Source organism: Chenopodium quinoa, unplaced genomic scaffold, assembly GCF_001683475.1.
Source record: "Chenopodium quinoa cultivar QQ74 unplaced genomic scaffold, ASM168347v1, whole genome shotgun sequence".
Lineage (NCBI taxonomy): Eukaryota > Viridiplantae > Streptophyta > Magnoliopsida > Caryophyllales > Amaranthaceae > Chenopodium > Chenopodium quinoa.
In genome coordinates, this window is record NW_018742577.1 from 1,016,825 (window position 1) to 1,039,522 (window position 22,698).

A 22,698-nucleotide genomic window follows, 5' to 3' on the forward strand; every position below is an offset into this window, starting at 1 on the left:
GGGGGGCATTGAGCATGTTGCACTGTAGAAATTTCAGTGACCTCAGAGTACGGGTTATGAGCAACTGGATCATGCAGCAAGGCTTCATTCTTTCTTGACTTGTGTTCTGGCAGAGAGAAGGTACGAGGACTGTCAAATCCCACCTTCTTGGCAGCAGCCTCCTGTTCTTTATGGCTCTCAGGAGTAGTAAAGGATAGTTTAAGTGAAACACCAGGTGGGCCTTTGCGGACGACCTTAGGATCAGAGTAACCTGGCAATCTTGGTTTGCTTGATTCTTTAATTTTTGACAACCAAGACTTCTCCCTTTCCCTGTCAAACATTGATCCTCGATCTTGCTTTTTGGGTGATGCCCCTAGCCAAGGACCATACTCGTATACCACTTCTTTTCTTGCCACATCCTTCTCGACAAATTGGCACTCAACATCAGTGTGATTCAACCGACTACAGTAATAGCAGAAATCTGCTAATCTCTCATATTGAATCCCACACCATCTTGGGGAAGAAGAACCATTAGCAATCCTTAGTCCCCTTCTCAACGGTTTGTTAATATCCACCGAAACTTTAATGCGGAGGAAAGCATCCCAGCCTAAAGGGTCAGAATCATGATACTCCAAAAATCCCCCCAGGTGTTCGCCAATTTCATATGCAAAATCCGCATTTCTCTTATTGAAGGGCACATCCCTAATTCGAATCCAGAAGGGGATGATGAGAAACAAACTGATGAAGGTTGTTCATCGCCCATTATCTCTGTTAACAACATTAATTTCTTATCAAAGAACCAAGGACAACCCTCCATAACCTTAGTTTTGTCCTCTTCACTGAAAAACTGAAAAAACGAACAGATTAGTTTCGACCACACGTATCGCTACATTATCTTTGACCCTCCATACATTCCGAAGCGTCCTTTTCATCGCCTCTACATTATACGGGCGAACTGTCAAGAGTTTTCCAGCTAGAGTCAAGGAGATTTTCGCCTTCATGTTCTCGTCATCAATAGCTTCAAAATTCTCCCCAATAATCTTGCTTTCGTCCTCTGTAAGTTTTAGGTTACCTAAGTCCTCTAAAACCTTCGAGTCCATACTAACACCAATCGAAACCAGAAATTGAGTCAAGAATGAGAAAAATTACCAGAAAACGAACAGGAATCGGGTGACAACGATGCAACAAACGGAAAAACCCTAACCAGGGACGAGAGCACGAAACCCTAAGCAAAGGACTACTAGGTTATCTGGTATACATTAATTATATGTAAGCATAAATAATTATATTACTCCCACTGTTCTCCTAAAATACCAGTGTTCGAACTCATTAATGAACTAGACGTTTTTCAGTTACTTACGTGTGCCCAATTCGGAATACATGAGAAGAGTCATCTGCTATTTTGATATTTACCTTTCAAAATTTATTCGAGTCCTCTATTAATTGTGAGTGTCAATCCGAAAATTACGCATAATTAATAGAATTAGTGTTACGTTTTATAACTACTTCCTTGCGTGAAATATATTAGTTAAAGGAAAATCTGATTTATATCTTTGAATAAGATATATTAAGATTTCCACTTTTTTAAGATTAATTTGTATCTTTTACATTTGTTTTTTTAAAAAAAAAACAAGCCTAGCTCACCCTTATTCGCTCGTCTGATCCTTGGTCATTAGTTTTAACCTTATTGAGCATGTAAATGTTCTAACCTCTCGCTATCATTAATCAATGGCCTGAACTCATTCCAATGAACTCATTCGATTTCATCATATATAAAATCATGAAGAAAGCACAATAGTTGAGTTGACCAAGACAAGTTTGGTTAATAAAATCGTGATGGATCATGTACAATCAAGTAATGATTAAAAATGACCATTGTGTTATTAAATATAATGCCTTAATCGGTAACCTGGACATTATCATGCATTTCTGAATAAAAAAGTTAGCTTATTAGTTTACTAAGCAGTATTTTCAATGTATATTTCATAGACTTATTGAATGAAGACTTCTTTGTTAATTATATCGTACGTTCAGATCGATTAAATTTATGTAAAATATTGAATGTTCTCATATCATATCCTCGATTTTATATATGTATCAAATATCTTCCTCATCCTCATTCCAACTAAACCATCATCCTCTATTTGATACTCAACCAAAAATCGTCCAGTTAATTTCTTGCTCACGCGGTAGTAATACCAAGTTATCAACCACAATGGCAATTCAGATAAAAAAAGTACATATTTTTAGTCACTAACTTTGAAATTAAGTTTTATTACATATATATAGTACTCCCCTGTCCCTTTAAATTCTTCCTTTAAATTTGTTTTCTTTGATTTAACAAGTGTTTATTATGCGAGGATTGCAGTGGTCCTTTCAGCTTAAAGATGATCAAGTCATCACGAAAATTATGATAAATCATGGATACATTGTCGATGGAATTGGCTTTGAAATTATGGGTCTATGTGGGAAAACTATAGAGTGGTTTACAGGCCCCGGTGGATCACTTTCTGAGGTATTATAGTTTATAACTTTATAATAACAATTTAGAGTCTAGCTTAATCGGTATTAAGAGTGATAAGGTATAAAACGAATTCCTGACCTTCAATCATCAGCTTAAGCCTTTGATTAAATTGATCCTCTTATATGGTATCAGAGTCAGCATGAGGGGGCAGTATAAAACATTTTTTGAGCTTTAACCATCAGCTTGAGTTTTTGATTGAGTTGATCCTTTAACAAAGAATACAATTTAACGTTTTTCTTAAAAAAAAAAAAAAAAAAAAAAAAAAAGAAGAGCAATTTAACGCTTTTGTTGTAACATTTCTTTCATATCTCTGTTTGATAATTATAGTCATTCATAAAAGGGTCTATTATTTAATTTGATTTTACTATGATATAATAGAATAAATATACATAATGCAGATTCCGTTAAGTGTTGGTGAAAAGTTGACCCATATTAGCGGGACATACGGGATGTACTTAGAGGAGATATGCATCACTGCGATGAGGATACACACCAATTTATGCCCAGAGGGGTATGGACCATATGGTGAGGCCAAGGACGCCGATGACGTAACACCTTTTTTCAACTCCTCTTCCACTGGATGGTTCTATTGTTGGGTTTCTCGGATCCAATGGAGAATATTTAAATTCTATTGGAATTTATAACGGGGTACGTAAAAAAATATACAATTTTCAATTATATGATCATATGTGATGATTTATAACGGGGTATCTAAATGAATTTTCATCGTATAACTAACTGATGATATGAAATTGGGTGGAGTAACCCTCTATGTTGGTATCATCTTTCTCCTTGATCTTTCCCACAATACCACATCAAGAATTTGTATTAGATAAAATTCTAATCTTCGTATGTATTGTAATCTAATACTCCCTCCGTTTCATATTGTTAATACCATACTCCCATTTATGTATAGGGCTATATATTTTAATCGCAAATATTTTTAATATTACACTACTAAAAATTATAAAAATTAGATATAAATAATATTAAAATTATAATGAGAAAAAATATTTCACTATATTGCATTAATTAAATATGAAAGAAGCCTTTATATAGGCAACAAACAAACCAACTCAAGATTATGTATACTCATTGAGATGAATAAGACTAAATCTCATATGATTATGTTTTCTCTTATATATATAGAAATTTAAAAGATTCCTTTTATTTTTTAATAGACTAAGGCCCCGTTTATTTCACCTTATTTCTGTTGAATTGAAATTATTTTCACTGAGCTGAAATTAATTTTACTGAACTGAATTTAATTTTGCTTACTCTCTGTTATATTTCTTCTTTAAAGTTACTGATTTTGACTGAACTGAAACTATTTTTACCGAACTAAAATTATTTTTACAGAACTAAAATTATTTGCTGATCCGAAATTATTTTTACTGAATATTTTTTTTTTAAGGTGAAGTGAACAGGGCCTAAGAAATAGAAACAGAAAGAGTATACGAATAAAACTAAATCTCATATGATTATGTTTGCTCTTACATATAGAGAGAAAAGATTTCCTCTATTTTTTAATAGTCAAAATATTCTAAATGAGACTTATAAATAGAAATGAAAGAAGTATATATTTACATAATTTATCTTATTTTTAATTCCAGCGCAAAATGATCAAAGAATATGGGCCATATGGTAACAAAGAAAGTTCAACAAACTGGTACATTGAGCTTAATGATGGTCAGCGATTTTCCAAAGTATTTATCAAACATGGATTCATTGTCGATGGAGTTGGGTTTGAAGTATCAAGCCTTACCGGAAAAACCTACACCCAAATGTTTAGTGGGCCTGGCGGGGAAACTACAGAGGTAAAAATTTTATTGTTACAAGAAATTGGCAATTATATTACTCGTGTGTACTATATTTTGACCATACAAATATACTATATATCCATAAATAATATTAAAGTAGTAAGGAAAAATTAACAAGTTTAATCCCAAGTATTATGTTGCTTCTCATTTTAATCCCAACTACCGTTTAACCTAGAATAATATAGGTGAGCCTTCTCAAAATAATTTCACTCATATTTTAACCTATTGTTCAAGTAAAAAGAGTGATGTGTAAAGCTACTATTAGTTAGTGCTTTTTTTTAATAATAATACTCATAAATAAAAATTAAACAAACATCCCTTCATTTTTCTTCTCTAATCACTGCCTACATCGGCAGTTTGGCATATTATTAAAATTTGTCACTTGTTTTTCTTGGACGCAAATTTGAAAATTTTTAGAAACAGAAAAATGAGGTATTGTTTCATATTTTTCTTGGAAGCCAACAAACACCCTCTTGACAACAAGTCAACATTTTCATTCCCTGCCATCAAAACCACTTTCTTAGCCACCAAAAACCACCGAAACCACCATTCTAGCTAAGCTCAGCCACCAAATCCACCACTCTAGCCAAACCCAGCCACCAAAACCACCAGCTAGCCAAGCCCTGCCACCGGAAAGTCGGATGACCATCATTTCATTATGCACTGCCACCGAAAAAGCTACCCAACCTTTATTAGCCACCGTAACCACAGGTAAGTCTTGAGACTAAGACTTGTAGCATCAACAATTATACAATTAAAGCTTGTAATCATTCAGAGGCAACGCAACCAATTAAATTATGAGAGTGATAACTTCTTTAATTATTTGTTGAATTATGAAATGTAATTAAAAAAAAAAAAGTATTCAATGGAGGGAAAGGTGTTATGGAGATTGTGTGGATTGGGGAAGATGGAGAAAGGGAAAGATGTTAACCATTAAGGTCCTTCAGTAGATAATAGGGAGATAAAGAAAGGTGAAAGATAAAAAATAAAATTATAAAAAATAATGAAAAATTATAATAATTAATGTTAGAATTATGTCTACTACAAGAGGGGGGGGTGAATTGTAGACTTTAAAAATCTATGAACTTTATGCGGAAATTAAACTAAGTATAAAGAGAGAGAACACACAAGATAACTTTTCGAATTATTTCACTATGCAAAAACTCATTTACAACTATGAATATTCAGCCCGCACTTAAGTTCCTCTAGGAACTCAAGTATCCCAACTACGGTCCCTCAACCGTAACTTATCTCTCTCAGTGATTCGACTCTTAATCACTTATACTTTGTGATAGACTCACTCAAGCCTCACAAGTACAACTCTCACAAACCCCAATCCCAATTACAAAAGTAATTACAAGACTTTTCCTAATGCACTAGAGAAGATTAAGGCAGGAAGGAACTCATCACTCTTTTATATTAAAACGTGAAAGCTCTGAAACTCTATGAACTGAATGTTTTCGTTGTTGCTCCTTTCCAAAATCAGAGTACGTTGCAAGCCTTTTATAGTGAGATGGAAAGTCTCAACCTTGTTCCTCACTCTTCCCATATTCCACGTTCACTTCAACTAGGAAGTTGTTGAACGTTGATTAGAGAGTTGGAAGTAAGGTTTCCCTGACTTTTCTCTCAAGGCTTTCAACGTGATTCCTTAAAATCAGGCAACCAATTTTACTTGGTCAAAAATCAGTTAAAGATATTTATTAAAAAGATAATTATTATTAAAATAAAAAAAGATAAAACTTTTAAATAATTATTTTTAAAAATAATAAACTTATCTTTTAAATTAAAGAATTATTTATCTTTTATTTATTTGCAAAACATATCTTTTCAAAACTGATTTTATTCTATCCTTATTTCAAGGACTTTAAAACTGATTTGAAAACTTACGTTGAAATCATTTTCTGATTAAAACATTAAGTTCCTTTTGCAACACTAAGTTCATTATAATATAAGTTCCTTCCCACACTTAAATTCTCTTGTGCTTACATAGAATCCTAAGTACTGGAGTTTGCTTGTTTTTCTTGAAAGCTTGCATATCAACGTCAAGACTTCCAATCCCTTTGGTCCTACTCCGGAACATATTGTTTGTACCTGAATCTTTTGTTCTACCAAGACTTAACACACATCATTAGTCAAAGTTTATTTTGTTATGTCAATCATCAAAATACTAAGGGAGTCAACTCAACAATTAACCAGTAAGAGAGGTCAGGTAATAGGTAAAAGGGAGTATTTTGAGAAGAATCACATAATAGTTGGGATTATTTTAAGTTAAATTGTAGTTGGGATGATTAAAATGAGAAGGATGTCAATAGTTGGGATTATTTTTGTTAATTTTTCCAAGTAATAATCGCTAACATCATTCTATTTTAAAATTAGACACATGTCATATTGTCATTAAAAATTTTCCCTCCAAAACTATAACTGATGTCATTGTTTTGTGAATTTTATTTTATTTTATTAATATTCTGGTCAATTACGTTACTATTAGTATCAAATTAGGTTAAAATCCCGTGCAATGCACGGTTGTTAAATATTTTTGACAATAATATTACAAAATACTAAATAAAGTATTTAAAAGATATTCAGAAATATTTCATTTGGGTATATATGGAATATGATTGTCAAAGTGGAAAGAAGATATCACGAGGTATAACTAGTTTACTTAAAGATTTTACACAAAAAAAAAAAAAAAAAAAAAAAAAAAAAACGAGAGTGAGAAGCGAAAAAGGCGGTAAAATTTTTCACAAGGTAATGTCAAGTGTCATGGAAGGATTTGCTTTTAGTATAGGTTAATAGATGTTGAAAAAAGGTATATTCTCTTTAACAAAATAATTTAATTTTTGTTCCTTGGGTACCCTTTTCATCAATCAATTTTTCTATGAGCTCTTTTTTTTTTTTTTTTTTTTTTGAATATTTGATGTTTTATTTATTTTGGGAATATTTTTATATTTAATTTTAGTAAGAAAAAATAAATAAATGTAGAAAATTTTATTTGATTAATTCGTGCATCACACGAAATTAATCTAATTAGTATTATATTCCTAACCGGTAAACATACAGATTGAATTGGATGAAAACGAGTTTATAACACAAATAAGCGGGAAGTATGGAAAGTACCTTGAGAAGGATATCAAAATTGGTTCGATAACGATCCATACCAATTTAGGTCGTTCATATGGACCATATGGACGTGATGAGCAGGTCACAGAAGCTAAGCCTTTCGCAACTCCAGTGCCATTAGATGGCACTATTGCTGGTTTTAATGGATCCTATGGAATTTACCTTAACTCAATTGGAATTTCTGACAAGGTAATAACTTACCATCCAACATTATTCAAGCTATAATTATTGTAAAATTAATTAGTATAACTTTCTAATTAAGATCATTTTTAAACAATATTTTTCAGTACAAGAAGGTTGACAAGTACGGGCCATATGGACGTGCTTAATGCTATTGAAGCTTATGGTCGGAATGTGTGTTTCGCAATTGCTTACGTGTGCTCGATGCGGACTACATGAAGAGCGTCGTCATCTTTAATTTTTATTTTTCTTTTTCCTAATGTTTGTGTTTCTTTTTTCATTTTTCATTTTTCTTTTTCCTAATGTTTGTGTGTGTGTTTTTTTTCGAATAAACTCTTTTCTTTCTTTTTGAATTTGAGCTCAGAGTTTGTTGTGTTGTCACTTATATTTCGTTTTTGTTGACTCTGAATATCAATGGACTTTTCTTTTACTCTAAATTGAAGTATTGAACTATTGTCCTCTATTATTTCTTTTTCTTATTGTTATACATAAGAGAGTAAATTTATCATGTGAGGTTGTATGACGATATATCATAGATGTAGGGGTGAAAGTTTGGTTTTCGGTTTGGTTTTTGGCCCAAACCGAAGCCGAACCACCATATTTCGGTTTCTTGATTTCGCAAACCACACCGCACCACTTTCTCTTTGAAACCGAACCGAACCGAACCAAACCACCTAAATTTCGGTTTTCTTAAAAAAAACCAAACCGCACCGAATTTTCCTATCAAGCATCATGAACATCAAATTTTGCAAAAAAACCGAACCGAACCAAACCAATTAAAACCGAACCAAACAAAACCAAACCAATCTAGGGTATTAATTATTACCATCCCACCTTATCACCACCAACACCCACCCACCACCCATCACCCTGACCACCTAAAACCCACCCACCACCCACCCTAACCTACCAAAACCACCGAAACTCACCACCCATCCCCCAAAACCACCCGAAACCCACCCGCCATCCACCCTAAGCCATCAAAAACCACCCGAAACCCACTCATCATGCATCAACCCGAATCCATCAAAAACCACCCCTCCACCCACCAAAAACTGAAGAAACCCACCATCCATCCTGACCACCCGATACCCACCCAAAACTACCTACCACCACCACAATTCAATCATACACCACCATAAAAATAAAAAACTCAAACCAAATTAAAAGAAAGAAAAAGAGGACATACCTCACATTCCACCGAAAAACCTCGAATTTGGGTTTTAAAGGTCAAATTCGACCATGAAAACTTTAGATCTAGTGTTTTCATGGTCGAATTTGACATGAAAACCTTTAGAATGTGAACACTGGTGCCCAGGTGGTCGTCCTTGCCTCCTTGGTCGTACTGTCGAAGAGGAGAAGAGAGTGAAAGTGGAGAAGAGATCGAAGAGGAGAGAGAAAGGACAGAGTAGAGAACTAGAGATTGGAGAAGATAAGAAGAGGAAAGGAGAAAGAGAGAACCGAGAGGGAGAAAGCTCACAAATGGAGAAAAGAGAAGAGGATTAGAGGAGAGAGAAAGGGCGGAAAGAGAAGAGGAGAGAGTGAGAGGCTGAGAAGAGTGATTAGGGTTTTTTTTTTGTCTTATATAGTATGGGCCGAAATTCGGTTCGGTTTCGGTTTTTCATTTCCCGAAACCGAAACCGAACCATACAATTTCGGTTTCTTGATTTTACAAACCGAAACCGAACCACTTAAGAAAAAAACCGAGCCATATTCCTAATTCGGTTCGGTTTTCGGTTCGGTTTGATTTTAAACCAAATTTGTTTCACCCCTACATAGATGCGTGAATAATTCTTATATGACAAAATCTAATACTTCATCTTAGACACCTCTACATGTACTGCAATCGATCTAAGTGGCAAGTCAGATCAATGTATTTGTACACTTGATCACATAGTGTATTATTTTGTCTATGTTTGACTTTTGTTTGATCAATATAATATATTTACTTTCTACTTTACAATTTTTGTTTATTCCACTCTACACAACTAAATTAGTATGGTACTAGAATTGATTAGGAACGGGTGGGTTCGAAATCAATATTGAACATTTGGACCCCTTGTTTTCAATTTCAGGCAATAAAATTAGCAACCGATTACAACCGATTTCGGTTTCAATTCCTATTATTTTTTTTGAAACAAATCCCTGAAATCGGAACTATTTGGGTACCTAGTTACTCGACAAAAAATTTACTTTGCTTCCTCTGTTTATTTTTACTTGCAACACCTTTCATTTTCATGCTTAACAATGCATTATTTTATCCATATATATCTTAATTACAAATATGTAAAATTTATAAGTGAAACTTTAATTATAATATGAAAGTATAAATCAAGAAAAATCTAACAAGATTTCATATTGCTTAACTATGTATTATTAACCCGGTCAAAGTATAGTATTAAGTATTTTAAAATAATACTACGTAGTATGTTAAATGTATCTAATCAATAAAACCAATAATAAAAAAAAAAAAAATCTAGCCTAAAGAAAAAAAAATAAAAAATAAAATTACTTCGTACTATATAAAAATTTCACAAATTCCTATATATGGCCAGCCATAACATTAGTTGATTAAATGAGGTTACTTTTTTTGTAAGTATTTGATAATTGGAGTTATTATTATTATTATGAATAAAGTAAGGCTACCCTTACCAATAAATGAGGTTACTTTTTTTGTAAGTATTTGATAATTGGAGTTATTATTATTATGGATAAAGTAAGGCTACCCTTACCAGTAAATGATTTGTTTCATTTTTTTAAGATCGTAATACTTTAATTTTTACAAGTTTTGTGTGTGTACACATGATATGACTGCATTTAATTAGAATTATTCTTCATAATAAGTGAACATACATCTTTTTGACATCTACTATTAGCCATTGAATTTTTTTATTTTTTTATTTTTTGACGGGAGCCGTTGAATAATTTTACATACTTTGCAAAATATTAGTTATAATTAATAAAATATCAAACTTTTTTTTATTTGCTTCGTTTAATGACCTTAAACATTCAACTAGATCATCGCGCATCTTGCATTGCCTTCTCATTTTTTTTTATTTTTTATTTTTTTATTTATTAATCAATATCAGTAAGATATTACTTAGTCGCATGCTTATATAATTTATTTTGCATATGTCTTGTAACGTGTATGTTAACTAAGAAGCTAAAAATGGAATATGAATACTCAAATCACTCCATATGTATACACATCAAACGACACGATTTCATTCACACCCTTATTTAATTTCTACAAAAGGGATTGATCTAGAGTCAAGCCTTAGAAAGTTAGATTAAGTGCCGAGCTATATATACTCGGAAAAACTTTATTGTAATATTATACAGTAAAAGGGTGGCATAACATTGCTAGTCCACGAGTGATCGTAGGAGCTAGCAATAGAACACACAAATTCATAACATAACAAGCACACAATATATCGTCGTAGTCAATCGATATGTTATAGGCAAGGTCATGCGTAGAGCAACTTCAGGCCTTGTAGTTGATAACTTTCTGAAGGTTTTTGAGAGCATCAATTGCAATTTGAAGGTAGTAGTCAAGAGATGGTGCGACGGTTGCAAGAGGATCGGCCGCAATTTCTGTCCTCTCGTCTTCCACAACCGTGGGAACAGGCTTGCTAGGATCCTTCTCGAATTCCTTTGCTTGCTCGAAACATGTTTCCATGCGCGGAGTGGCATAGCTTCGTATCTTTTCGACGTCGCCTCTAGAGGCAAAACGCTGGCGGTCATGGGAAATCTCAGAAGAGTAGGTAAAACAACGGCCTTTGTTTTCGTAGGTTTCATTAGTTTGCATAAACTTCACCATCTCATCCACCTCATATTTCAGGGTCTCAATAACCATTTTGGACTCTTCATTAAGAGCTTCGACGACAACATGGCCGAGGGAATTTTGGCCTTCTACAACCTTATCTAGAGCTGCATCCATATTTTTTGCTTCGGCCAGGGTTCTTGCCTCTTTCATCAATTCCACAATTTCCACCCGTTTTATCTCAGCTTTAGTTGCGTCTGTTTGTTTCATTTTTGGTGCAATACATCGTTTAACTCGGAACTTAACTGGATTGGTTTGTGTCGAATTTCCCGATTCAGCCCTGCAATATTGATATTCATTTATCATTATATACGTAGAATTTTCATTCATTTCATATTTAGTCTTAGACCAGGACTTGAGTACCACTGCACTTCTTAATACTTTAACCAACTGAGCTAGTTAATCATTTATTTTTCCTTATGGGAATATGTTTATATTAAACTAATTTGGTACAATTTATAAGTAAGGTGTTGCAAATAATATAGCATGGAGAGTATGTAAAGTTAAGCAGTATCTGAAATAACTCTAACTTAGCTCTTTTATTTCGAGCATCTTTAATTTAGCTTTCAACCCTTTTAACCAAAAAAAAAAAAAAAAAGAAACAAAATTTAACACCACAAACCTGTAGGTGCAAGAGAGAAGGGAATCGAGTTCGACTTGAGCCTTGTTTGGATCATTACGTATTTCAGGGAGAGAAAGGAAGACCAAAACCATGCGTATCTCTTTTTGGTAGAGATCACCAAATGAAACAGTTACGACGCCAGTTTCTTTATCGACAATTTGTTCATAGTCTCCTGCAGAAACCTTTTCGATGATGGTTTTAACCTTCTCTCTTCTGCTCACCGTCCCTAGCAGTGGTTTGATAACAAGATTCACGTCTTTTACAAGTACGCTAAGAAGCCCAGCCAAACACGGGGCGAACAACTTACTCAGATCTCCAAGTTTAGCTACAGAGAATGTTCCTCCTTTGCTTTTGCTAGCAATGTGTCCAAGGACCTATATACATCGAGTTTACAAGAATTAGATGAAAGAATCATAAAATCAAAAAATAAAGAAATTATGTAGTCTGTCGCATTTTACTACATGAAGGCTTTGTTCGGAAGTCTAGTTCTTATATCTTAATATAAGGTGCTCAAATATTAAGATATCTTAGATTTGTATATTTGTTTTACGAGCACTTTAAAATTTAAATTAAATCGAACGATTTGAAAATAGAGATGTTATTAAGTATCAGTTATTTCTACCAAGCAACTCATTCAAATCATTTACCACGCAATCAGTTTCAACATCATTTCAGTTTTTGCGACTAATAATTCAATTAAAGTTAACGTACTAATCAACATCGTGTTGTTTTAAGTTTTTGATGCAAAACATTTATATTGTGTTAGTAGGTGTTACCTAAAACAAATTTATAACATACCTTAGTGTCAATTTCTTTCTCATCCCCAAAACCGAAAGTGTAGATGGGATAACGATCAACCAAAATCTTGGTTGCATCATCCACATTTTGCTCACCATCAGACATAAGCATGATAGCGCCGGCTCGGCCAGTAGTATACTTCCGATCATCAAGTACCTTTAAGGCCATTTGAAGGCCAGCACTTATATTAGTATAGTAATCGACTTGTAAATTTTGGACCATGTAATCGACCTTCTCTTTAGCAACGGGACTCATGACCCGCAATCCACACAGTTTGATTGAATCTTTTGCGAATGTGCAGACCGACAAACGATCAGATGGGCTTAGCTTGCTGATCACAAACTGCATCGCGCGCTTCATCTCCTTCAACTTGTCTCCTTTCATGCTGTAGCTCACATCTAACACCATAACTATATCAGCTGCTAGTCTGGCATTAGCGGATCCTCTTCCTGTTAACTCCAACAACAGTTCATACTTCGCATTTTCCTTTGGCAACTCCGGCTCATTCTCGAATTTCACCGGTACTCTTCCCGCTTCTGGTGCTGAAGCTATTGCTTTTTCTCCGAATATAATGTGAATTTAAATATAGCAAGATTACGATAATTTATATTTTGAAATTGGATATATAATAAAATTTTATTGACCAATTAAAGTAGGTAGTCATTTCTAGAATAATAATTGTGTTAGGTATATTGGAAATTATACTAATAAGATATATTTTTCATATAGATTTTATGATAATATAATTTAGTGTTGGTCCGATTGCGGGAGGGTGTTAGGAGAATAAGAAGATATACTATTGTGATGTATTTTTCATATAGACCACATTTATCTCACAAATATTTTACAAATTGATACATTTTCACTATTTTTATGTTTCATATAAAATGGACTATATATACACTTTAGTAATATGTAAAACACAAATGTTATTGGATCATGTAAAACGTGTTCAAATAAAACACATATGTGTGGTGTTTTTTTTTTTTTTTTTATAATTATTTTTTACTTCTTTGCAGGTGGGGCTGGCTACATCTGGTGGGGATGAGGGTGAAGGTGGTGGCTGGGTTGGTGGTTTTTAGTTTCTTTTTATTTATTTTTTTCAAAGTTAACCATAGTTAGTTTTTTTTTTTTTTAAATAAATAACACTCATTAATGTCATATGTGAGATAAATTTCTTAATTAGGGTCATTTTGTATAATAATAAAGGGAGGTGACCATTGGTGCGTAGTAGAAGTTGCGGGTCACCGTTGAGAATTTCCCTTATAATATTCATCTTAATGATTGGCCATGTGTATTTCTTGTGATGTTCTTTCTATGATTTAATAATTTTATAAATTAGAAAACATAATGCACTTTTTATTTGTCAGTAATGTATAATTAATATTGAAACTAATTTTTCATACATGCCCATTACAAAATCATATAATTATCTTTATTAGATATTCTAATTAATAAGCTATTTTTAAAGTAAATGTATGTTCTTTAATTGTAATTTTTAATGTACTTTATTGTTAGAGATAATGTTCATTGCTTATTATGAAATATTCTTTGAATTTTGTCTTTGGATCATGATGTGTATAGATAAATAATGTACATTACATAATATTATCAATTTTTTTTTAATATTACGAATGTTCTTTAAACCTGAAATTCAATCACGGTCCCAAATAATATCGTCATCAACCTTTATGATCCCGGATTAAAAAAAAAAAGAATAAAAAAACATACATAGTTAGTAAACGATAATTAATATTTAAAGAAAAATAAATAGAATTTGTGCGTCAGTCATTACCTCAAAGTTCATACTTTGTATTATTGAAACCCAAATAACATGTTTAACCAACATATGTTACCAAACGTAAGTTATAATGTAAAGAACATATAGTTCATATCCAAAGAACACACTTATCAAACTAAAAGAACATATTTTGTTCGCGTTCTTTGTACATGGATGTAATGTTCTTTTTTAGCTCGTCTTCTTCATACTCAATTAACGTTCTTTGTCAAATACAAGTATGTTCTTTCCGCCTTTTTATATTTAATCGGGCCGAGTGTACTATCCTATTTTCAGTGATTTTCCTTCTTGTTTGTGCACAAGATTTTTTTCCACACTAAAATTCTCTGTGTACTGTACGGAGTAGTATACTAACTTGAGCTTCTTTAGCTTTCAAGTGTTTATTCTAAAAAAGTTAGTTAAGTAGCCATACTACAATTCACCCCCTTTTAGTATTCATCAGAGTAACAAGTTTAGACCATTATTTATGAGCTCAATCAAGTAGCTAACGATGGGATTGGAGGAGCAAATTGGGTACGGTGTTTATTCATTTTTTTCTTAGGATAGAACTTATAATTAAATGGGTTATAACTAAGATAAACATCCACTTTTAAATAAAAACTAGTGTGTGTTCCGGGCGATTTTCCGGACTGCTAGTTTAAACTTGGTTCTTTAATTTTTAAAAATTATATGTTCAAATTCTAATAGTGTCATCATGTTCATATTTTAAATGGTCATTTTTCAGAAACTATAGTTTAAAACTTTATTTATATAATTGTTAACGAAAAATAGATCATATTAATTCATTAACTAATATTTTTTAAAAATGGCTAAAAAATAAGAACGAATTTGAAAACTAAAATTTTGAAAATGAATTTTTAAATCTTGAATTTTGAATTTTGAATCTTGAAAATTGAAAATTGAAAAAGAAATCTTGCATTATTTTTGGTTGAAAATAGTATTAGAGAGTGAAAACTAAAATTATTATGAGAAGTTGAATTTTTGGAGAGAAAGAGAGAAAACTTTTTTTGGAGAAATGAAATTTTGGTTAAGATTTTTTTCAGTTAATGTGTAATATTTAAGGAAATTTTAATAAAGTTTTTTTTACGTTCTTTTTGTAAAGACTTTATGTTTTTCGTAATGGTATGTTCATTATCAAATACAAGTATGTTTTTTGTCAAACACAATGCATGTATGATCTTTATCTAATACAGGTTTGTTCTTTTCGCCTTGTTTTTTTGATTTAATCGGGTGCACATATCAAGCGTTAGAAAACCACCACCCACTACAATAGGGCAACAACCTACTACAAGTTATAGCCTCTAGTTCGAAGTTCCTCTACGAACCAAGAACATCCAACAGTAGTACCTCAGGCTCAACTTACTAGTTTACCACAGTTTACCACTGTTGGCTATACTAAACCGTTGGAGGTTTCAAGGATACCGACGGTTGGCCGTCTGTAAATTATGCTTCCGACAGTTTTTGGCAATCGGTCCAGGCCATGTGCATTAATCTAACAATTTTTTTTTAATTATCAACATTATACAACTTATAATCTAATTCTAGAAACAAAGAAACAACCTATTCGCTCCTCCAATCCCATCACTTTGTCATTAACTTTGAGATTGTGCTCGTAAATTATCTAAACTCTAGGTATCATTTATTGATGGCCTGAATTCATTCCATTGAATTCTCCTTTTCATCATCGATCATGAGAAAGAAACAATAGTTGAGTTGACTAGGACAATATGCAAGTTGGTTAATAAAAAGATTATAAATCATGATATAGAGCATGTACATTCATGATATAATGTCTATGGTCTTGATTAAACTTAATGTCAATAATGGTTGAGATTGTATTCAGGGAGGCATATTCAACATGTTAGCGCTGACATTATCAATCATGCAATATTAAATAATAAATGAAACTTAACACGAAGCCGATGTATTTTCAACTTATTACTACAAACCCGCCGTATTTTCAGCGTATTTTTCAAAGACTAATTGAATGAAGAATTCTTTGTTAAATACGAGTATATGGTATACATTAATTTTTTTTATTTTTTTTTTTTGAGGAAACCGGGAGGAAGGCCTTAGATTGATAGATTGTCCATAAGTACATACGGGGAAACCTCACAAGGGCTATGGTGCTCCCAAATTTGTTCACAACCAAAAGGCACAATACGGGCTAAGTGATGAGCTACACTATTGCCCTCCCTTTTAATATGACTCCAAGAAGTAGAATTAAAGGAATTACAAAAATTAAACACATCTTCAAGTAAGCCATCAAGATCGGTGAGAAAAATGGAGCCTTTGTTTAACCTTCCAACCAAGACTTGGCTATCAGATTCAATCACAATATCTTTGAACTCATAGCGCTTCGCCAGCCTAACAGCCATCAAGACAGCCTTGCATTCAGCTATAATTGGAGGCCAAAAAGCTCTGGACCTTCTGCACGCAGCCAACAGGACCTCACCACTGCTGTTTCGAGCAACCACTCCTAGCCCAACCCAGCCTTCCGTGCACAGAGACGCGTCGCAATTAAGTTTGATAACACCATCAGGAGGCGCTTGCCAAGTCTTTGGGCTGCTCCGTTGCTTTACTCTGGCTACCCCATAAATCCTTTCCGAGGCTGAAATGCATTCATTTGCAAGTCTCTGAACTCTGTCAACAAGAACAGGAAGGAAAGATTCGGACCCCTGGAAGATCTTCTCATTGCGTCTTCTCCAAAGGTTCCACATAAGGATGGCCCCCTTACATTGCTTGCGTGAGCTTTGCTTATTCCATCCCTCAAACAATTCGAGGAAGCTCAAATCACTCGGCCAGGCTGCAAGTTCATGACATTCACATTCCACCCAGAGAGCTTTGGCAGCAGGGCATTCGAAGAGGGCATGTCTGATCGTTTCAGGGCTATCTGGACACTAAGGGCAAGACTCGACCTCCGCCATATGACGATACTTCAAATATGCTCGAACAGGGAGAGTACCTGTGCAGATTCTCCAGAGGAAATGGCGTACTTTAGGTGTGACATCAAGCTTCCAAATGTCAACCCAAGTTCTGTGAAAATCGTCCAAGTTACACGATTTTCCTAACATATATGCCGTTTTAACCGAGTATGTACCATCCATGGAGAATGCCCAGCAGATTGAATCTTGCGGAGAGCTTGAACACAAGGGGATAGCTAAGATGCTGCGAGCATCTATTGCATTAAAATTTTCAGAAATAATATTCTCCTTCCATTCTCTACTCTCGTGATCGATCAAATCTGCAACCATCTCAATCGAGCCTATTTTTGGGGAAGAAATGAATCTACTGGAGCCACTGTCAATCCACGGGTCAGACCAAATATTGATTGTAGAGCCATCACCAACTCGCCAGAGAAGACCCTCCTTAAGCAAAGCTTTTGAGGACCAAATACTTTTCCATGAGTAGCTGCCAGCATATCCCAAGTGAGATTCCAGAAAGCTGCAATTTGTGTAATATTTAGCGCCCACAACCTTGCTTAGAAGAGAGTTAGGAAATTTAGTGAGTCTCCAAGCCTGTCTTCCAAGGAGTGCCTCGTTGAAAATTCGCAAGTCCCTGAAACCCAATCCACCTAGACATTTTGGAGTGCAGAGATCATCCCATTTCTTCCAGTGAACCTTACGTTCTTCATTAGAGCTACCCTATAAAAACTTTGCCATCATGGAATGAATGTCCTGGATAACACTAAAAGGCAATCTATAAACACCCATAAGATACGTGGGAATCGCTTGGATTACAGATTTTAAGAGGATTTCCTTCCCTGCTCGAGAAAGAAGCTTTTCTTTCCACCCATTTAATTTCTTCCAAATCTTGTCCTTGAGAGCCATGAATACCGTCCTTTTAGATCTTCCAATAATGGTGGGAATACCAAGATATTTCCCGTGAGTATCTACTCGTCTCATTGCCAAAATTTCAATCAACTCCTCCTGCAATGACGTACTGACACCTTTTCTAAAAGAGATCTCCGATTTTTCATAGTTAATTTTCTGTCCGGAAGCTGCCTCATTATATGTTGAGAATTTCAACTATTTTTGAGCATTCCCTTCGATTGGCTCTTGCAAAAAGAAGACTGTCATCTGCAAAAAGTAAATGAGAAATTTCCGGTCCTTTTCTACTAGCTCTAGCTCCATGAATCGAGCCATCAACCATAGCTTTCCGCAAAAGACCAGAAAAAGCATCAGCAACAAGAATAAATAGATACGGGGATAGGGGATCCCCCTGTCGAAGACCGCGGGAAGGAGTCACAGAACCACACACCCCACCATTGACAATAAATGAATACGAGACCGAAGTGACAAAGTCCATCACAATTCTGATCCAAGCCTCAGCAAAACCCATTTTTTGCAGAAGTTTCTCAAGAAAATTCCACTCCACTCTGTCATAGGCCTTACTCATATCCAGCTTCAAAGAAATCAGACCCTTTCTACCTTTACATCTCGTTTTCATAGTATGAAAAAGTTCCAAAGCTACTAACGCATTGTCTGTAATAAGTCTACCCGGCACAAAGGCACTCTGATTTTCCGAAATTACACCCGGGAGAATATTTTTCAGGCGCAAGACAATTGCTTTAGAAGCTAATTTATACAGTACGTTGCAAAGAGCAATAGGTCTAAAATCGGTCATAGAGGTAGCGGAGCTAACCTTCGGGATAAGGGCAATATTAGTATTATTAACAGGGCTAATAGAATTATTTCCCTGTAAAATATTACTAATAAATCGAGACACATCAACACCAACAATATGCAAGAATTTTTGATAAAAAATAGCATGCGTACCGTCCGGTCATGGGGCTTTGCAAGGATGCATTTGATTGAGAGCAGCAAAAATTTCATCCTTTGAGAAAGGCCTAAGCAGCTTGTCATTCATCTCCGGAGTAATGATAGGGTTCACAGCATCAAGGACCAGCTCACACGCCTCTTCAGATGGGGTACCTGCAGTGAAGAGATGCTGATAAAATTTTTCTACAATTTTTTCCAAGTGACTTTCGTCCTCTTTCCAGTCCCCATTCTCATCAAAAAGACCCTTAATCTCGTTCTTCTTCTTGCGTTGAGTGGCTTTATGGTGGAAGTATTTAGTGTTTCGATCTCCTTCCTTAATATCCTTAGCTCTGGAGCGTAATTGCCAGTAGGATTCTTGTTTGTCAAGGAGATCTTCCAGCTTGCTTTCTAACTCCAAGCACCTCACAAGAGCTTCCTCCGTAACAACCTCCCCCCTCGCTGCTTTTAATTCCTCCTCTGTGTCACACACCTGCTTGTTTAAGTTCTGAAATTTCTTCCCACTCCACATCTTCAAGCTTTCTGCTACCTCCTTAATACGGTATGTGAGCAATCCCCTTCCCTCTCTCCAAGTACACCGCACCACTTCCTCACATTCCTTCTCCAACAGCCAGCAAGTTTCAAAGTGAAAACCCCTCTTTTTCTTTTTTTTCTTCTTTTTTCTATGTTCTCCTAGCCTGAGAAAAATTGGGGAATGGTCGGATTTGATACGGGTTAAGTTCTCAATAGTTGAACAGCGGTGGGTAGCAAACCACGCAGCATTAGCCACAAATCTGTCCAGTCTTTCTCTGATGTGAGTTTGAACCGTCAGGCCCTTTTCCCATGTAAACCATTGCCCCTCATAGCCAAGGTCACGTAACCCACACTCCTGCAAGGCTTCTCTAAACTCAGGGATTGAACGACGAATATTATCAGCTCCACCTTCCTTCTCTTCATAGCTCAAAATTTCATTAAAATCACCGGCCATCAGAACCGGACCCTCGTACCCCTCGCACAATTGTTTGATCAAAGCCCACGTCCTGTGTTTATTTTCTGCTTCCGGCCAACCGTAAATGCCAACAAACCTCCACCCTTCACCCGAGCTAGGTTTAACATTCCCACAAATGTGATTTTGAGAAAAAGAAATCAAGTCAAAATCCGTACCATCCTTCCAAAACATACACAGACCACCCGACTTACCAATACTACTAACACCAAAAGCATAGGAAAAACCAAAGCGAAATTTATTATTCTCAATAATATTTTTATTAACTTTAGTTTCACACAAAAACAGAAAATCAGGGCATATAGAAGAACACCACTGTTGTAGTATTCTAACTGTTCGGGGGTTGCCAATCCCCCGACAGTTCCAGCACAGTGTACTCATTGTGAAGGGCGTGGTTGCTCTATGTCAACCACCGCCGGATAAACAACTTGATTAATCAACTCAGGGCTAACTCTGGGCCGTTTCCCAACCGAAGACTCATCTACAGTTGTTGGAGAGTTAGGGGCATTAGACTTGCGTTTGCCAGCAATTGGTTCATACTCCACCATCGATGCATCAACGTCTCTGTCAATTCTTCTCCAAGTTTTCGCAGGGGGGCATTGAGCATGTTGCACTGTAGAAATTTCAGTGACCTCAGAGTACGGGTTATGAGCAACTGGATCATGCAGCAAGGCTTCATTCTTTCTTGACTTGTGTTCTGGCAGAGAGAAGGTACGAGGACTGTCAAATCCCACCTTCTTGGCAGCAGCCTCCTGTTCTTTATGGCTCTCAGGAGTAGTAAAGGATAGTTTAAGTGAAACACCAGGTGGGCCTTTGCGGACGACCTTAGGATCAGAGTAACCTGGCAATCTTGGTTTGCTTGATTCTTTAATTTTTGACAACCAAGACTTCTCCCTTTCCCTGTCAAACATTGATCCTCGATCTTGCTTTTTGGGTGATGCCCCTAGCCAAGGACCATACTCGTATACCACTTCTTTTCTTGCCACATCCTTCTCGACAAATTGGCACTCAACATCAGTGTGATTCAACCGACTACAGTAATAGCAGAAATCTGCTAATCTCTCATATTGAATCCCACACCATCTTGGGGAAGAAGAACCATTAGCAATCCTTAGTCCCCTTCTCAACGGTTTGTTAATATCCACCGAAACTTTAATGCGGAGGAAAGCATCCCAGCCTAAAGGGTCAGAATCATGATACTCCAAAAATCCCCCCAGGTGTTCGCCAATTTCATATGCAAAATCCGCATTTCTCTTATTGAAGGGCACATCCCTAATTCGAATCCAGAAGGGGGATGATGAGAAACAAACTGATGAAGGTTGTTCATCGCCCATTATCTCTGTTAACAACATTAATTTCTTATCAAAGAACCAAGGACAACCCTCCATAACCTTAGTTTTGTCCTCTTCACTGAAAAACTGAAAAAACGAACAGATTAGTTTCGACCACACGTATCGCTACATTATCTTTGACCCTCCATACATTCCGAAGCGTCCTTTTCATCGCCTCTACATTATACGGGCGAACTGTCAAGAGTTTTCCAGCTAGAGTCAAGGAGATTTTCGCCTTCATGTTCTCGTCATCAATAGCTTCAAAATTCTCCCCAATAATCTTGCTTTCGTCCTCTGTAAGTTTTAGGTTACCTAAGTCCTCTAAAACCTTCGAGTCCATACTAACACCAATCGAAACCAGAAATTGAGTCAAGAATGAGAAAAATTACCAGAAAACGAACAGGAATCGGGTGACAACGATGCAACAAACGGAAAAACCCTAACCAGGGACGAGAGCACGAAACCCTAAGCAAAGGACTACTAGGTTATCTGGTATACATTAATTATATGTAAGCATAAATAATTATATTACTCCCACTGTTCTCCTAAAATACCAGTGTTCGAACTCATTAATGAACTAGACGTTTTTCAGTTACTTACGTGTGCCCAATTCGGAATACATGAGAAGAGTCATCTGCTATTTTGATATTTACCTTTCAAAATTTATTCGAGTCCTCTATTAATTGTGAGTGTCAATCCGAAAATTACGCATAATTAATAGAATTAGTGTTACGTTTTATAACTACTTCCTTGCGTGAAATATATTAGTTAAAGGAAAATCTGATTTATATCTTTGAATAAGATATATTAAGATTTCCACTTTTTTAAGATTAATTTGTATCTTTTACATTTGTTTTTTTAAAAAAAAACAAGCCTAGCTCACCCTTATTCGCTCGTCTGATCCTTGGTCATTAGTTTTAACCTTATTGAGCATGTAAAT

General features: G+C 35.1%; 3 protein-coding genes across 3 annotated transcripts; 1 reads left to right on the forward strand and 2 right to left on the reverse strand.

The window, feature by feature from the left end:
• Positions 1–3,068: 3,068 nt before the first annotated feature.
• Positions 3,069–8,710, forward strand: LOC110720872 (mannose/glucose-specific lectin-like). Its single transcript, XM_021899950.1, has 4 exons — positions 3,069–3,151; positions 4,117–4,320; positions 7,384–7,632; positions 7,731–8,710. Exons 2-4 carry the CDS (start codon positions 4,123–4,125, stop codon positions 7,770–7,772), a joined length of 489 nt encoding a protein of 162 aa, XP_021755642.1. The 5' UTR covers positions 3,069–3,151; positions 4,117–4,122; the 3' UTR covers positions 7,773–8,710.
• A 2,114-nt stretch (positions 8,711–10,824) lies between these two features.
• LOC110720873 lies at positions 10,825–14,083 on the reverse strand. The gene is made up of 3 exons (XM_021899951.1): positions 12,867–14,083; positions 12,069–12,442; positions 10,825–11,726 (listed from the first exon to the last, which is right to left on the reverse strand). The coding sequence occupies exons 1-3, from the start codon at positions 13,272–13,274 to the stop codon at positions 11,108–11,110; spliced, it is 1,401 nt and encodes a 466-aa protein (XP_021755643.1). The 5' UTR covers positions 13,275–14,083; the 3' UTR covers positions 10,825–11,107.
• Positions 14,084–16,736: 2,653 nt separating this feature from the next.
• Positions 16,737–19,290, reverse strand: LOC110720679. The gene is made up of 4 exons (XM_021899733.1): positions 18,783–19,290; positions 18,405–18,664; positions 17,630–18,308; positions 16,737–17,470 (listed from the first exon to the last, which is right to left on the reverse strand). The coding sequence occupies exons 1-4, from the start codon at positions 19,288–19,290 to the stop codon at positions 16,737–16,739; spliced, it is 2,181 nt and encodes a 726-aa protein (XP_021755425.1).
• Between the last annotated feature and the right edge of the window lie 3,408 nt (positions 19,291–22,698).

Bases quoted from the DNA above. Each gene is read 5' to 3' on its own strand.
- LOC110720872 (XM_021899950.1), top strand. From the start codon at position 4,123: ATGATCAAAGAATATGGGCCATATGGTAACAAAGAAAGTTCAACAAAC. The intron at 4,321-7,383 runs GTAAAAATTTTA...GTAAACATACAG, and splicing joins CTGGCGGGGAAACTACAGAG to ATTGAATTGGATGAAAACGA. The intron at 7,633-7,730 runs GTAATAACTTAC...AATATTTTTCAG, and splicing joins CAATTGGAATTTCTGACAAG to TACAAGAAGGTTGACAAGTA.
- LOC110720873 (XM_021899951.1), bottom strand. From the start codon at position 13,274: ATGGTGTTAGATGTGAGCTACAGCATGAAAGGAGACAAGTTGAAGGAG. The intron at 12,443-12,866 runs GTATGTTATAAA...CGATGTATATAG, and splicing joins AGAAAGAAATTGACACTAAG to GTCCTTGGACACATTGCTAG. The intron at 11,727-12,068 runs GTTTGTGGTGTT...TCAATATTGCAG, and splicing joins CTTCTCTCTTGCACCTACAG to GGCTGAATCGGGAAATTCGA.
- LOC110720679 (XM_021899733.1), bottom strand. From the start codon at position 19,290: ATGACCGATTTTAGACCTATTGCTCTTTGCAACGTACTGTATAAATTA. The intron at 18,665-18,782 runs GTAGAAAAGGAC...ATAATGAGGCAG, and splicing joins GATTCATGGAGCTAGAGCTA to CTTCCGGACAGAAAATTAAC. The intron at 17,471-17,629 runs GTACTCTCCCTG...ATGAACTTGCAG, and splicing joins CCTCTGGAGAATCTGCACAG to CCTGGCCGAGTGATTTGAGC.